The 15,361-nt window shown below is 43.3% G+C and overlaps 1 protein-coding gene across 15 annotated transcripts in view; it reads left to right on the forward strand.

Moving 5' to 3' along the window:
- The window catches only part of CADPS (calcium dependent secretion activator), a 471,095-nt gene that overhangs the window by 299,412 nt on the left and 156,322 nt on the right, over positions 1–15,361 (forward strand). For all 15 annotated transcript variants that reach the window (XM_086367063.1, XM_086367067.1, XM_086367064.1 and 12 more), the window contains exons 9-10: positions 3,091–3,157; positions 12,514–12,622. In XM_086367063.1, coding sequence (XP_086223189.1) covers positions 3,091–3,157; positions 12,514–12,622 — 176 coding nt within the window. The remainder of the gene's footprint in view (positions 1–3,090; positions 3,158–12,513; positions 12,623–15,361) is intronic.

Here is a 15,361-nt window from a genome sequence, read left to right on the forward strand (position 1 = left end):
CCAGGTGTAAATTCTGGTGATGTCACTCACCAGCTGGAAGCCCTAGGGGAGTTACTTGAGCTTTCTGAACTCCATTTCCCTTAGCTGTGACATAGGAGTGTCACATAGTCACATAGTGACATAGTGAGTAGTAAGTTCTTACTTTGTGCCAGATACTGTTCTAAGCACTTTCTACTTCATTAGCTACTTGAATCCTTACAACAGGGCTTGAAGTAGGTACTATTATTATTATCCCCATTGTACAGAGGAGAAAACTGAGGCAGAGATGTTTAGTAACTTGCCGAAGGTTACTCCAGAGCCTAGGCAATATGGCTCCAGATTCAAGCTCTTAACTCCTCCAAGTGGGTATAATCAATTCATGTAAAGTACTGGGCACAGCACAGAAGATTAGTAAGACTTCACTAAGCAGTAGCTAGTATTTCTGTTATGAAGGAGAAAAACTAATGATTCCATATGAATTCCATTCTGCGACTTCAGGTGAACTCGTTTTCCTACTTGAGTTCTCAGTTAAAACTGCACTTTATGGGACTTCCCTGGCAGTCCAGTAGTTAAGACTTTGCCTTCCGATGCAGGGGGTGTGGTTTGATTTCTGGTCAGGAACTAAGATCCCACATGCCTTGTGGCCAAAAAAGCCAAAACATAAAACAGAAGCAGTATTGTAACAGATCCAATAAAGACTTTAAAAATGGTCCACACCAAAAAAAAAAAAAATCTTAAAAGAACTATAACTCTTTAGATATAGTAGCTGTTTGTTTTTTGTGAATCTCTTTATACAGATTTAGGTCAAGAAGAAAGAAAAACTGGGTAGTAGCTGCTAGAAAAGTATGAGACTGTTACAGTCTTACCAGTCATTACTAAAAACACAAAAACCTTTGCCCATTGTCTTTATTTGATCTTTCATCTATTTCCCTGTGTACATATGTGCAAGGACAGAACTTACCACATATGTAGCTGTTAATAACTGTTAGTAATGATATGCTTACGTATGTTTTATAGTTAGACTGACATTCATTGTGCATCTACTTCTTGCCATACTTTGTACTTACACTTCACAAGCATCATCTCATTTAATCCCCACAACAACCCTGCAAGAGAGAGCTGTTTCTGGCCATGCTTTTCCGGAGTACCAAGTGGTAAGTATCTTGTCCAACACCTTGGATTAAGCAGAAAAACTAGAACTGGAAGAGTATACTCTTGATCAGTAGAAACTAATAAGCCACTCTCTCCTTAGACCTGGCTGAGGCTTCCTTTTAAGGCCCATTTCTTCCATGGATACATTAATATATTTCAAGAAGGTTAAGAGCACTGTCCAAGGCAGCTAGGTGATCCACATAGCCAGAGCTGACCGTGTTGGCCTCAGAGCTGATAAACTTACCAGCCAGCCAGCCTTTTCCACAGCCTCAGCCACCATCCTCTGGTCTGCACCCCTGTAAACCTCTCCTCAGTGATTTCCCTGCCTTCCCTCTTGCCCTTTCAATCCACAGTGCCTTAAGCACCCAGCAGCTGCTGGGATCATCTTAATTACAAATGTAAGCGTCTCACTCCCCCCTGCTTGAAACGCTCTCATAGTTGCCCATTCTTATTTAGATGGAGTGTATTCCTGATCTAGTTGACCCATTACCACTGATGCTACACAACACTGTTTATGATACACAGATAAGCATATAGTTAAATAGTTACATATTTTAATGTGTATTATGCAGTATAACATAAAATTCGTATATCAGTATAAACATGATATGACAATTCCTTTCAAAATAAACTTATTCATGTTAAATAAGTCAAGTTGAAGAAAAAAAAAAGGCAAGTAAATTATATGATAGATGGACTGATTTGGAATAAATCATGGAAGTGCAGTGTGAGTGGCCGAAGTTGGGGACCCCCCTCATGTCTACAGGGGAGACTCAGTGAAAGTGTTTCCCCAGGGAAATCCATGCTAGAATGTGCAGATGGTAGGATCCGTCCTGAGGCCAGAAGGAGGATGCAAATCATTCTGGTCTATGGTTAACCATGGCCCTCAAATGTGGGCTGGGACTGAAAGAGGGGAGGTGTGGGCAGAGTGAGGAACTTTGCAGGAGGTAAAAATCAGCTATACTTGCGACTGAGGAAGGTGCATGGATGACTCTGGTCTGTGGCTGAAGGTCTGAGTGCTTTGGCCACCAGCCACTCCCAGAAGCCCCTGACATTTGTCAAACAGTCTACGTTTTCATTAGGTGCATTCTTCATTACGTTCCAAAGCGGAAATTCTGTCTGATCGCACGTGAAGTGGGAACTTGGAAGTAGGCCAGTTGGTTTTTGATAGCAGGTAAAGCCAGTTTGGGAACTCGAGGATTTGAATGCATTTGAGTATGACCAGGTCTCTCTTCACCTGATCCAACAGAGCCTGAAAAGCACCAGCCTCACTTCCTTAATCAGTGCCAATTCAACATGTAACAGTCCACAAGGCTGGGGGTGGGGGATAATTCATGAATCAGTAACAGTCAGTTACACTGATAATAGAATCTTTGAAGTGTGCCTTTGTAATTCTTAAACTTCCTTAATTTTTTTTTTTCCTGTATGAAGAATGATTTCCATCAACAGACGCGCATTTGGGGGGAGGAGGGAGAGGTTTAGGGAGGACTTGCTACGTCAGCTTGAAACTTCCTTTCTGTATCGTACCTTCATTTGCCAGAATCACAGCAAAAGCAAACAAGGGAAGTTTTTCCCGAGTAAGACTTGAGAAGAGGTGCAAGAGTTGGAGTTGTAATATTTAGCACTGTTCTTTTCTCTCTTATGCAGCAGCAGGAGTTTCCCTACCTACAAGACTTTTAGCACATAAACAAATTAAGGTGCAGTGTAACATTTTCCAAGGTGCTTTCTGGAATCCGCCAAGGAATTTAAGTCAAGTCTGATTGATGGGCCACAGTGCTTTCTATAAGTGGAAGTAAATCCTGCCTCCTGTTCCTTATCCTCAACCACACCCCAGAATCTGCTTTCTGTTTCTGCGTCCTGTGGATTTCCTTGTCCATGAGCACCCAGCTCATGGTAAAGCAAATTAAACAGTGCGCTTGCTCAAGCTTAATGCACCTCTGGTCTTTTTCTTTTCTCTAGGTATTTATGGGCCATCGGTAAGAATGTCTGGAAGAGATGGAAGAAGAGATTCTTTGTCTTGGTGCAGGTAACTCTTCAACTCTAATATCAAACTTAAGAGCCATTATTTTTAAACACTTGATAGGATTCATTAATGTTTTGAGGGTTCCCTGGTGGCTCAGACAGTAAAGATTCCACCTGCAATGTTGGAGACCTGGGTTCAATCCCCAGGTTGGGAAAATCCCCTGGAGGAAGGCATTGCAACTCCACTCCACTCCAGTATTCTTGCCTGGAGAATCCCCATGGACAGAGAAGCCTGGCCCTGGCTATAGTTCATGGGGCTGCAAAGAGTCGGACATGACTGAGCAACTAAGCACTTTAATGTTTTTTATATAATTTACCTTAAGTGCACAAAGCTCAAGTGTTTAACTCAGTGAGCTTCTGTTTATTATATATCCATGCAGTCACCATTCAGAGGGATACAGAACATTTCCAGTACCTAGATGGCTCGTTTTCCTATTTTTACATCGCTTTAAAATTCTAAACATTAATACATTCTAATTACTTTTTAATTCTAACAATACAGAAATATATATGAAAGGTGGTAACAGTAAACCCTCACCAGGGCCCAGGGAGAGAGCAAGCATGTGCCTGATTATGGCAACAGGGACATTAACACTGTTTTACAAGAATCTGCTGTTTCTAAAAGCATGAAGATAGTCATTATGAGAAAAGCCAGAATTTAGTTGGACTTTTTACATCTTTTTCTTTGTTTCATTTGTTTGATTGTGAGTTATCTGTGGAAAAACATTCCAGTCTCACTGATTTCTGAGGCTTCCAGATCCCCAGTAATTAAGATTACCTTTCTAAACATATCTTTCCACATAGATTAAAAAAAATAAATAACCAAACTCTTCATGTTGTTTATTAACATGTTTTTTTTGTTTGTTTTTGAACACAAATCATTGTAGACACTGTTTCACGAATGTGTGTATCACTCAGATTCTAATACTTGTGGAGTTTTCATTTTTGATGTCCTTTGGGCCTCTCCAGTTGGGACTGTTACTAACTGTGCAGCCAGGAACATCTCTGTATATATAGATGCAGGTGTAGGTACAGATATTGATACTAATAATACACTAGAAATATATAAATGATATCATTGCTCTCTTCTGTGCTTCCTTAAGAAAAACATAATTCCAGAATAGTAATATGTACCCTTGAAAAATCTCTCTCTCTCTCTTTTTTTTTTTTTTGGTTTGTTTGCTTTTTGCATCCGGATTTTTCAGTTTATAAAGGAATTTGCCATTACCGCTTTTTAATTTGTAAGTTTCACCAGAGCATGTAAACTATAATTCATTTTGCCAAAATTAATTTATGCTGTACTTTGAAACATGTCATAAAGTGAGTCAACTTGTAATTTAAATTTAAGTGACTAAAGGTGGTTTTGGGTTACTCTGTTGGCTATGGGGCCTCCCTGGTAGCTCAGCTGGTAAAGAATCGCCTGCAGTGCAGGAGACCCTGGTTCAATTCCTGGGTTGGAAAAGATCCCCTGGAGAAGGGAACGGCTACCCACTCTAGAATTCTGGCCTGGAGAATTCCATGGACAGAGAATCCTGGCGGACTACGGTCCTTGAGGTTGCAAAGAGCCTTGACTAGTATTTTGGGCTCTACCAATTCCGAAACCTCACAGTAAAGCAGCTGCGCCTTAGTCTAAATGGCCCTGAAAGTTCTACCAATCCTGAGCTTCTAAGGCTAGACCTTCTGTGGATCTACTCAAGCCTCTGCTGAGCCTCTAAGGCAGACTTCATCTCTCTAGCTGTAAGCAAGACGTGATCTTTGCTTTCATGATTGCTCTAGGGTACAACAAAACCTCAAAATAAATTAACCAAAGGAAAACTTTGGAATTTTTCCCACCCTTTCAAATGAGCCACGTCTAAGTGATAGAAGACATTTAATCCTTCAGTACATTTCCTTGGAATATCAGCTAACCAACATTTATCCAGTACCTATTTTGATTAGGGCACATTGATAGATCATAGAGAAGAACCTGGAGACCTAGTCCCTACTTCCAAAAGAGTATCTCTTAGAGTTCCTCATAAGCAGACAGCAGAAACAAATGCAAGGCAATTATGATTTTTAAAAATGTATTTTGGAAGGCTTTTGTGGTAGTTGATACGATTGTTGCAAAAGCTACTTCCCAGAGGAGTTTCAGAAATCCAGGCAGTAGGAACCATGGCCAGTGTCATTGATGTGGCTGGAGGACAGAATCAGCTCTGACCGTTTTCTATCCTTGCATTTCCACTCAAGAGTCAAATTTGAGACAGGGAGCTGGGTCAGTCCAGCTTGTGTCACACACCCAACTTTTCACAGGGCAGGCCATGGCACTTTGACTCACAGTGGCACTGAGCTGTCTCCAGTGCAAAATCAGGGTGCCATTACCAGACACAGAAGTGAATGCTGAGCAGACCCATACAGGTGATACCGACTCTAAAGAGAGCATATAGGTTGAGAGAGACAGACATCAAAAGAAGTAGTGCTGGATTATGGGTGATTCTCCCCTTCTGTGCCTCCCACTGGGCAGAGCAGCCCCCCTAGACTCACTTGTGAGTCTGGCCTCCCGCATAGACAGTGTCCTAGCTGTCCTTCCCTCCCCTCAGTTCCAACACATACCCTGTCCTGCTCAGTATCTGGCATGCTTATTCAGGAAGTGTTTGGTGGAAGAACGAAGGAAAAGGAGGAGAGAGAGAGAGCCCAGGCAGTGCTTCAGGTGGTTCTGAGAAAGGAAAGGTCATACGGCCCGGAGAGTGGCTGGCGACACCTTCTCAGAGAAACTGGGACGAGTGGCCTCCTCATGGGATACAAAGTCTCGTCTCCCACTGTGGCAGCCGGTTACTGGACACGAGACTTTCCTCTGAGAATCTTTGAAATGACAGAGTGCTTAGGAGACGTGGCTGATCTCTTACTTCGGGAGAGATTTCATTCTCCAGAGAAAAAAAGTAATCGTGCTGAAAATGCTAATGAAGCTATGTCTATACAGTATGTACTGAACCCACAAGAAGAGAATGATTGTTACAAGCAGTGCGACTGGAACACAGGCGTTTTAGGGCATTCGCACCAAGCCTTCTACCAGAAGAAGTTAAGAATCACCCAGTAGCTACAAAGCAGGCTCTGAGCTCACTTCTGAAAATCATGAAAGGACATTGGAGGCCCGCCTAAAGCTCAGCATCTTTCCTACAAGGATTGTGTGAGATGTTTCATGTACATGTGATTCTCATTCACTTTAAAGAGCCCTTGTGGTACATTGGGTACAGGGATCCCTCAAACTAAACCTTCTGTTTCAATCGAAACCCAATGCCTCCCTTAACACTTTCTGTGGCTCACGGAGGTGATACGACAGCCTTGCCATCACCAAGGTAATGGGGGAGCCAGGAGGAGAGCTCAGGTTTTGTTGACATTTTTGTCCTGTCCACTACAACAGTATCTCAAAGCAGTTTTAGTGGCCTGCCTGGAAAATACTGTGTCACTTTTGGATTCTGCACATTTTTTCATCTCTGCTGTTTAGACGATCACACTTGCAGGCAGTCTATGAAAATGATAAACAAAAACTTAAGCACTTCAAAACAACCCCAGTGCCAACAGAGCTGCAAGAGAGAAGTTCAAGGCCCCATATCCTGGCCCAATTCAGGGAAACCAAAAATACCCCAAGTTGCTTGAATAGAAAGATGGTGGTCCAAGTGGTGCCCATTGGCGCCGGGCAGCTGCATGTGGCGTGGAAACCAGTCTAACAGACAGATGATTTTGAGTTTCTTTTCAGCCACTGCACCATTCCACTGATACCCAGCACGCAAAAGTAAAAACAGGATAACCTGGACTTCCTGGTGGTCCAGTAGGTGAAGACTCCACGCTTCCTCCGCAGAGTCTCTGGTTCCATCCCTACATGGGGAGCTAAGATCCCACATGTGTGCGGTGTGGCCAAAAACAAAACAGACAGGAGAACCGGTCTGATCAAATTTGGGGATGGATGAGGGAGCTGGGGAAAGAAGCAGATCCCCCAACCCTGTCCTGCCCTGACTCCCCAGCAGCCTCAGAGGGGTCTCTGTGGACAGCGTGAAGCCACCGCTCAGGAAGCACAGCTACCCACGTGACTCAATGAGTGTTTGTTTCCTCTCCATTCAGACGGAGTGTTATTTTTATATAGACTTGGTGATGCATAATTTCCAACAGGATCGTGAGTTCCATTAGATTTAATACAAGGAAAATTGTTTGGAAAGCCTAGAGAGAGAACCGGAGAAGGCAATGGCACCCCACTCCAGTACTCTTGCCTGGAGAATCCCATGGATGGAGGAGCCTGGTGGGCTGCAGTCCATGGGGTCGCGAAGAGTCGGACATGACTGAGCGACTTCACTTTCACTTTTCACTTTCATGAATTGGAGAAGGAAATGGCAACCCACTCCAGTGTTCTTGCCTTGAGAATCCCAGGGACGGGGGAGCCTGGTGGGCCGCCGTCTATGGGGTCGCACAGAGTCAGACACGACTGAAGCGACTCAGCAGCAGCAGCAGAGAGAACATATCCAACACCAGTCTCCTCAGAGTCCATCTCCTCTCCCACCCCAGCTGTCTGTGTGTCTGTCTCGCTCTATCTCACACACATGCACATGGTCTCCTTTTTTGTCCATAATGCAGAATTTTTGCATTCTGTCTTAATGAGATTTCCTTTTAGAGCTAAGCTACTACCTTAGGAACAAAAAAATAGGTCGTAAATGGACTTCCTACTAACCAGGGACAAAGGCCACCCTTTGAGGAGTGTTGAGCCAAAGCAGCAATTCCTGTGTTTAAGGATCAAGGCTAAAATGATGGTGAGTGTGACTGGAGCCTGCACCCCCGGCCCTGATGGGGATGAAGCCGTTTCAGGGGGTTTCTGTGATGGAGACTTCAGTGTTGCTCCACTGTGTTTTCCAGTTATGGACCTGGACTGCCTGTACTGCGTGTTGTTTAAAATGCACATTCGGGAGCCATGCAGAAGCCTCTAACACAGAGAAGACTCTGAGATGGAGCTCAGGAACCTATGTCCTTGACACACAGCCCAGGAGGTGCTGGTGCAGGGTGTCCAGAGACCACCTGTGAAGAAACACTGCTCTGAAGTCATTGTCAGTCTTAAACCAAGTCTCTCATTCCTTGCAGACTGCTCTCTCAGAGTGCATGTTCTCCAAGAAAATGAGCATCAGGGTAACTAAACTGCCGGGGCCATGGTCAGGACCAAGCACATTGATTACCACTGTCAGGAACTGTGACCAGACCGCTGCTAATGATGAAGACTAGCTCCACTCTGAGCTTCCCATCTTGGGTTGGAAGGGGCGGAGTGTATACAGCCAGCTCCTCATCCATATCGTATTAGAAAGCCTCACCTCTATCATCTTCTTATTTTAAAATATTTTTCTTCCATGCCCCAGTAATTTCTTGTTAAAATCAGTTTTTAACTGGTCTTCAGCCAAATTATTTCTGAGATACTTGTCCCCTTTTAGCACCTTTCTGTGATTTCTCTAATAATGCTGATAATTCTATTTTACGGCCTCTCAGAGTTTACAAGGTGTTTATCAAGCTGGTCTTCACAATATTTCTGTACTATAGTGAGGACCCATCTTACCCCCCACCACCGCCACCCAGGTTCCACATAGGAGGAAAGAGAAGCTGAGGCTGCTTAAATGACTTACCCAGGAGCAACAGCTCATAGACAACCCATGTGCAGCCTCACACAGGTCTTCTGATTGCAGGTGTCTTCCGTGACGCCAAACTCTCAGGTGAAGCCGTGTGGGTACAGCGGCCTATAGCTCTCTCACTTGCATCAGTTAGAGCTGATATAGTCCCGAAATAATATCTTGTCTCTGATTCCCTAGAGATAGTATGAAAGTGAAGTGGAAGTTTTAGTCGCTCAGTCATGTCTGACTCTTTACAGCCCCATGGACTTAGCCCGCCAGGGTCCTCTGTCCATGGGATTTCCCAGGCAAGAATAGTGAAGTCGGTTGCCATCTTCTTATCCAGGGAATCATCCCGATCCCGGGATCAAATCCAGGTCTCCTGCATCTCAGGCAGATTCTTTGCCATCTGAGCCACCAGGGAAGCCCTGAGAAAATATAGAAATAATATAATGTCCCTAAATTCTGACCATTCCAACTTTCTAAAAATCTAAATCTGAATAAGCTAGCATATTGCCTGATAATGTAAAGCACCTCATAATACAATAGGTACCACCCAGAAATCAATATTAAGTTAATCATGAAAGTGAATTGTAAGACATGGAGGATGTGAATGATTTAATCGCTGAATGAATGTTCATTCTTCCCACTCAACTTCACAAGTGCCCTAAAAGACGTTTATATTTATATTCTGTAAACAACAATCATCAACCTGAATTAGCTTAAGTTTTAGAATAATTATATTGGTTAGTTATTGAATTACTAATTAGCTAAAGAGTTTTTCTGGCATGTCTGGGTCCAGAGCTTAAACAAAGTCACCAAGACTCAGTCTCTCTATCTGAACCATTTCTTTGCTTTTTTTTCCTGTTATCTTTTTATTTCTTCTACTATTTTATCAAGAACATTTTCAAACATTCAGAAAAATTGAAAGAATTTTACAGTGAAAACCTCTAAAAGCACCAATTAAATTCTTCTGTTAGCATTTTTACTATACTTGGTCCATTACAAATCTTTTTTTAATTACAGATCTCTTACCTGTTTATGTATCATCCATTCATCCATCCACCCACTGATTTTTGAGCAGCTTCATTGCTTATAGAATCTCTTGACTGTGCTTTCCTCTAAACTGGCTTCATTCTTGAGGAGCCCTCTCCATGTAGCAAACTCTGGCAGGTCAGGGATTACAAGATTTCATTGTTGTTCAGTCGCTAAGTTATGTCTGACGCTTTTTGACTCCATGAATTGTAGCATGCCAGGCTTCCCTGTCCTCCACTATCTCCCAGAGTTTGCTCAAATTCATGTCCATTGCGTCATTGATACCATCTAATCGTCTCATTTTCTACTGTCCCCTTCTCCTTTTGCCTCCTTTTACAACAGTTTGGCAAGTCCCAAACCTTTGCTGTTCCCTCACACTTGATGATCTCTAGAAAATCTGAGGTTCCTTGCAATACTTATAAATATTCAAAAATAAATCATTCCTTCTTTCCTCCTTTTTTTCCTAAAGTAAGTTGCCAAATTCCTTATTAAAATGGTCCTGATAAACCAATTTCTTTGAGCCCAAAGTTTGTCTGGAACAACTTCAACAGTATTACCAGAAGGGGGCAGCAGCGTACAGCTCTCCAAGAAGCAAGAATCTAAGTAGAAGAAGGAAAAGTCAAAAAGCCCCAAGCATGTAGTCATAGTAAATGCCTGAACCTTGAAGTAGCACCTTTCTGTTGTGATGTTTCACTGATCTCAAACAAACGTCCCCAACCCTCTATCTGGCTGATCATCACGTTAATGTGCTATATAATGTCCAGGTTACCAGAGAGGTAAAGAATATCATTAAGGAGCTATTTCAACAATATCTATCTGTTTACTCTCAGGTATGGAGAATCAGTTGTCTCTGAGATCAGTAATGGACTGGAGTAACATATGTAAATCTGGAAGGGAGGAAACCTCTTTATTGGATGATAATACTCATTTTTCTAGTATCAATCAGACCCAATTAGTGAATGCCCATTACATGGTAGATTTTGCACATGGCAAGGGGAATATAACGAAGATATATGATTCTCTAGGCATGCCTTCAAAGGACTTATAATCTGGTAGGCAAATACACCTGCTCAGCTACTTTGTAGGAGAAAATAGTGCCAAATGCAAGGAAACTGCTTACATAAATGCATGTATTTGCCAGGCGAATATCACACACAATGTAAAAAGCCCTTCACCACTCAATTTATTCTTCGGCCACAGTAGGACAGGTAAAATACAGATAAGGGCTCTGAGTTACATGTATGAGAACTTAGGAGAGCTGGGATGAGGTCCCAGGCCTATGTGACCTCTATGCAAAGCTTCCATTCTTAATCCTCCTTTTTAGAAGAAGCTGCTTATTGCAAAGCATAGTACATGTCCACTTACGAACATACTCTTAGCGGCTTTATGTTTCCCTTGAAGCCCATCAAGACCCTGCAGTATAAGGAACAGATTCTGTAAACTACAAGCACAGTAAAGAAATCCAAGTCAGGCAGAAAGTTTTCATCAGGAACCAACAGAGGGCAGCAAGAGATAAACCAACCAGTGAAACATTCTCCTGAGGACTCCTGTTAATCTTACGGCTGGGACCTTCAGGCCAGGGACTGTGGGAGACATATGCAGGGTTTGAGAGCTCTAATTTCTTACCATTTAAAAGAAGGACAAATCTGACCCACGGAGGAGATAAAAAAATATCCCCTGCCGGGATCAAAGTTCACTTAGTAAATGTCTGTTTTAATAAAGGGAACTAAGAGATGAGGGATATGGCACTCCTCCACGACATTTGACATCCATGGATGGCGAATATGCCCCTGAGCTTTTAGCCCGAAGCCTGAAGGATGCTTGCTCTTCCCTGGGCTCCTTGCAGACAGGCTGGATGCAGAAATGCTCAGTGTCCATGCTGGGTCTGGGTGCACTGTGGCGACAGGATCCTGAAGGCCGGCCTGCAGCTGTGGAGCATGCACCCAGCACCGACGTGGGCGGAGGCTGGTGAGGGACGGGGGCCGAGGGTGGCTCTCCCGTGACTGGCGCCTAGAGATCAAGCACTCATTGCTTGTGACAGCGTGTCACTCCTGCACTTGTCTGAGACGAAGGGAAGACTTTTCAGAGCGACCAAAGGCACTCCTTCCATGGGAAGGGCGAGGAAGAAATGAGATGTGTGGCTCAGTGCAGAGAATTGACCTGCAAAACATAAAATACTAAAAGAAATGGAGGCGAGTGTAAATAAAAGTCAGGTCCCTAACTTACGACTGAAAGACCTGTGTCGAGTCTGAGAGCATGACGGCCTCAGCCAGAGCCAGGGCCAAAGTCATAGTAGGTAGAAGCTATAAAATTGCTGCCATGCAACCAGTTTTGACCTACCCAAATGTGAATTTCATGTCGCTTAGCCCAATTAAAATATAGCAGTAATGATAATAGCTAACTTTTCTCAAGCACTTCCTAAGCATCAAGAAAAGATCTGAAATGCATTTCAGATATGAACTCATTCAGTCCACACAATAAGGCAGCAACAAGGTAGGTTCTTAGATTATATCCATCTACAGGTGAGATACCAGGACCAGAGAAATCTCTTAACTTGCTGCAAGTCACACAGCCAGGAGATGGAAAAATGCAATCTGAACCCAGCTCCAGAGTGCAGGGCCTTGGGAAAGGACAGGCTTGAATGGAGAGGGTTTATTCAAGGAAGACGGGCTCTAGGGAATCAACCTCACACGTCTCTGCTTCTCCTTTTCAGGTGAGTCAGTACACGTTTGCCATGTGCAGTTACCGGGAGAAAAAAGCCGAGCCTCAGGAACTTCTCCAACTGGATGGCTACACCGTGGATTACACGGACCCCCAACCAGGTACCTGCCCACCTGCTAGGCTGTGAGCCCACAAAACTCTCTCCCTTCCCTCCGTGTTAGACACTGACTGACCCAAGTCACTAGGGCGCCACAGCCACAGTTCACCATCCCCTGGAGGTTCTGTCCTGAATGAAGAAGTGCCGATTCCAGTCCAGGGATTTGTTTTGACTCGGGATCCTCATAAAACCAAAATGAAAATGTAGTACATTTTTCTTTTATGTAGCTGTGCCCACCTCAAAATTTAATTCCACCCTAGAATGTTCAATAGAAATTCCTGAAAAAGAAGTCCCACATGTACTTCCATGACTCTGTGTGTGTATATGTGTGTGTGTGTGTGTCTGTCTGTCTGTCTGTCTGTGTCTCATTCACCGGTGATATGTGGGCTTGGCAGGTGTTGTGTCTCCTGTCCAGGTAAACCTGCCCTGTAGGTCCACATTTGCTAAGTACAAGTCATGGTTATCTAATAGTACTTGAAAAGAAAGTCTTCTCTAAACCTTTTTTTTACCTCCTAAAAGACACCAGTCCACAACGTAGACATCCAAACTCAGCCTTATGTAACTAAGAGAACCACACAAATGGTAGTATTTCTCAGAAGTTCTACATTGCATAAGTTCCACATCCTGCCCTCTCACACCTCTCTCCAAACCCATGTTATCTTTTTCCCAGAAAGAAAAAAAAAATGAATAGAAATCTGCCTCAAGGAACCTTCAAAATGGGGGGGGGTGCGAAATCATTTCAGCATATTAATGAGCAACAGGCACCAACAGCCCTCTCCCAGAGAAGTTTATTTTTATGCCAAATCTGCACAAGGAAAGCATTTCCAACCATACTGCATTATTTGGCCCAAAACCTTTTTTTCTACTCCCATATTGCTCTTCCACATGCAACAAAATACACATAAAGGAAAAACAGAGTCTGAGAGAAGATGGGGCGTTAACCTGAAAAGGTGTAACTGGGAAGACCTCTGGCCCAGTTCACTTGGGAAAATTATCGTCTCAGTGGGCGTCAGAATTGCCACTCCCAAGTGCTTTGGACCAGACCTGCCCCCTCAGACCTCCATAGATAATTCGTGTCCTGCCGGAGCACGATACAGAGCTGACCACGTAAAATGTGTCAGGACTTTAAAGGCTCGTCCTGGAAATCCCTCCTCGTGAACAGGACCTTGGAGTCTGAGCCAGTTTCACGCAACAGCTAGAGCAAAGGATGTGGCCCCTGTATTAAGAAACGAACCCTCGTGGCATTCTGCAGTGGTGTCTTCTCAAATCACGGCATTCCCTTCAGAGAAACAGCCCCTGTTTCCCAAGACCTCCATTTTAAAGTGGGAAACTCAGGGACCAATATGAGAAGGAGAAGCAGCACTATCTTGTGACACTACCTCCTTTTAAGCCAGTTCCCTTTTCCTTTCCTCTACATGGTAGCATTTGGATTTCACTGCAGTCCACCAAGCACATAGGACCAGAATTGTCATCTCCTTTTGTAAAGGAAGCAGCAGCACTGGGACTTGAGGTCTAACCCATCTCACCCTTTGGCACCTGCAGTAAAACATAGCTGTGTGTATGGCTCTAGTGAAGCTCGAGTTGTTGTCTTCTCACACGGTAGCAAGCAGACCTCTCTGCAGCGGGGAGAAGGCTGTTCCATCTACATGCAAAAGGAGTAGCTGTGCACGTACATTGTCAAAGCCTCTCTCCTTTTTCTTCACATTGATCCCCTGGGATATAATTTATAAATTCCTTTACCAAGGATGTAAATGGAAAGCAAAGTGATTATGTTCTTGAGAATAAAGCAGAGTCTTCTCTGCCTTTCTGTGTGCCAAGTCCTAGTTATTTTCAAAGCAACGTTTGATTGAAAATGGAGATTCAGATTCTCCCAATTGTCATGGGAAAAATCTAACCTAGAATTTTTCAAAGAGTGATTGTGAAAAAAAATAGTTCCTGAACCCTAAACCTAACCAAGAACCAGAATCCTCCGGTTCAGATAAGCACTCTGTGGACTTCCCTGGTGTCCACTAGTCAAGACTTCACCTTTCAGTGCACATTTGACCCCTGGTCAGGGAGCTAAGATGCCACATGCTTTGTAACTAAAAAAAAAAAAAGAACGTAAAATCAGAAGCGATTTTGTAACAAATTCAATAAAGACTTAAAAATGGCCCACATCAGTCACTTACTAAATAATAAATAAATAAGCACTCTAGGAGATTCTTTTGAACATTAAAGTTTGCGGCTGAAGATCAGGATAATTACTACACAATTTGGCAAGTGTCCTCAGAGGTTTGAGAAGTCTTCCCCTACTGCTGCCTGAAAGGTGAGTGTGCACTTGAAGCAGGACCTCTGGGTCCATCTGTCCTTCTCCTCCTCTTGGCTTTATTCTGGTTGTCAGTGGAACCAACTGGTGTAGATGGGGCAGGTAGCCTCATAGCATAGACATCCTTGCCTTTGCACCAGCCTGGGATGCAGCAGTCACCCAAATATAAGCATTGGCTCTAAATCAATTCTTCTGGTATAGGGTCCTTTAAAAGTTGGTTTGGGGAGTTGGTAAATAACTGTAAGTAGTTTTTACATTTAGGCTCTTCATTTTAATCTAAAGATGAAACTGCTTCCCTTTCTCTTTCCCTGGGTATGGTTCAAAGAGTATGCAACAATCTCTCAGTTCCTATTAGATTAAATAAAGAAGTCTTCAAATAAGAGGATATTCATTTGGAATAATTCAGTGGCACAGTTTCAAGGACTAAATTAAATCTTT

The sequence above is a fragment of the Bos grunniens genome, chromosome 22, assembly GCF_055505025.1.
Source record: "Bos grunniens cultivar Pamir isolate PY7600 chromosome 22, Bosgru_T2T1.0, whole genome shotgun sequence".
In the NCBI taxonomy this organism is placed as follows: domain Eukaryota; kingdom Metazoa; phylum Chordata; class Mammalia; order Artiodactyla; family Bovidae; genus Bos; species Bos grunniens.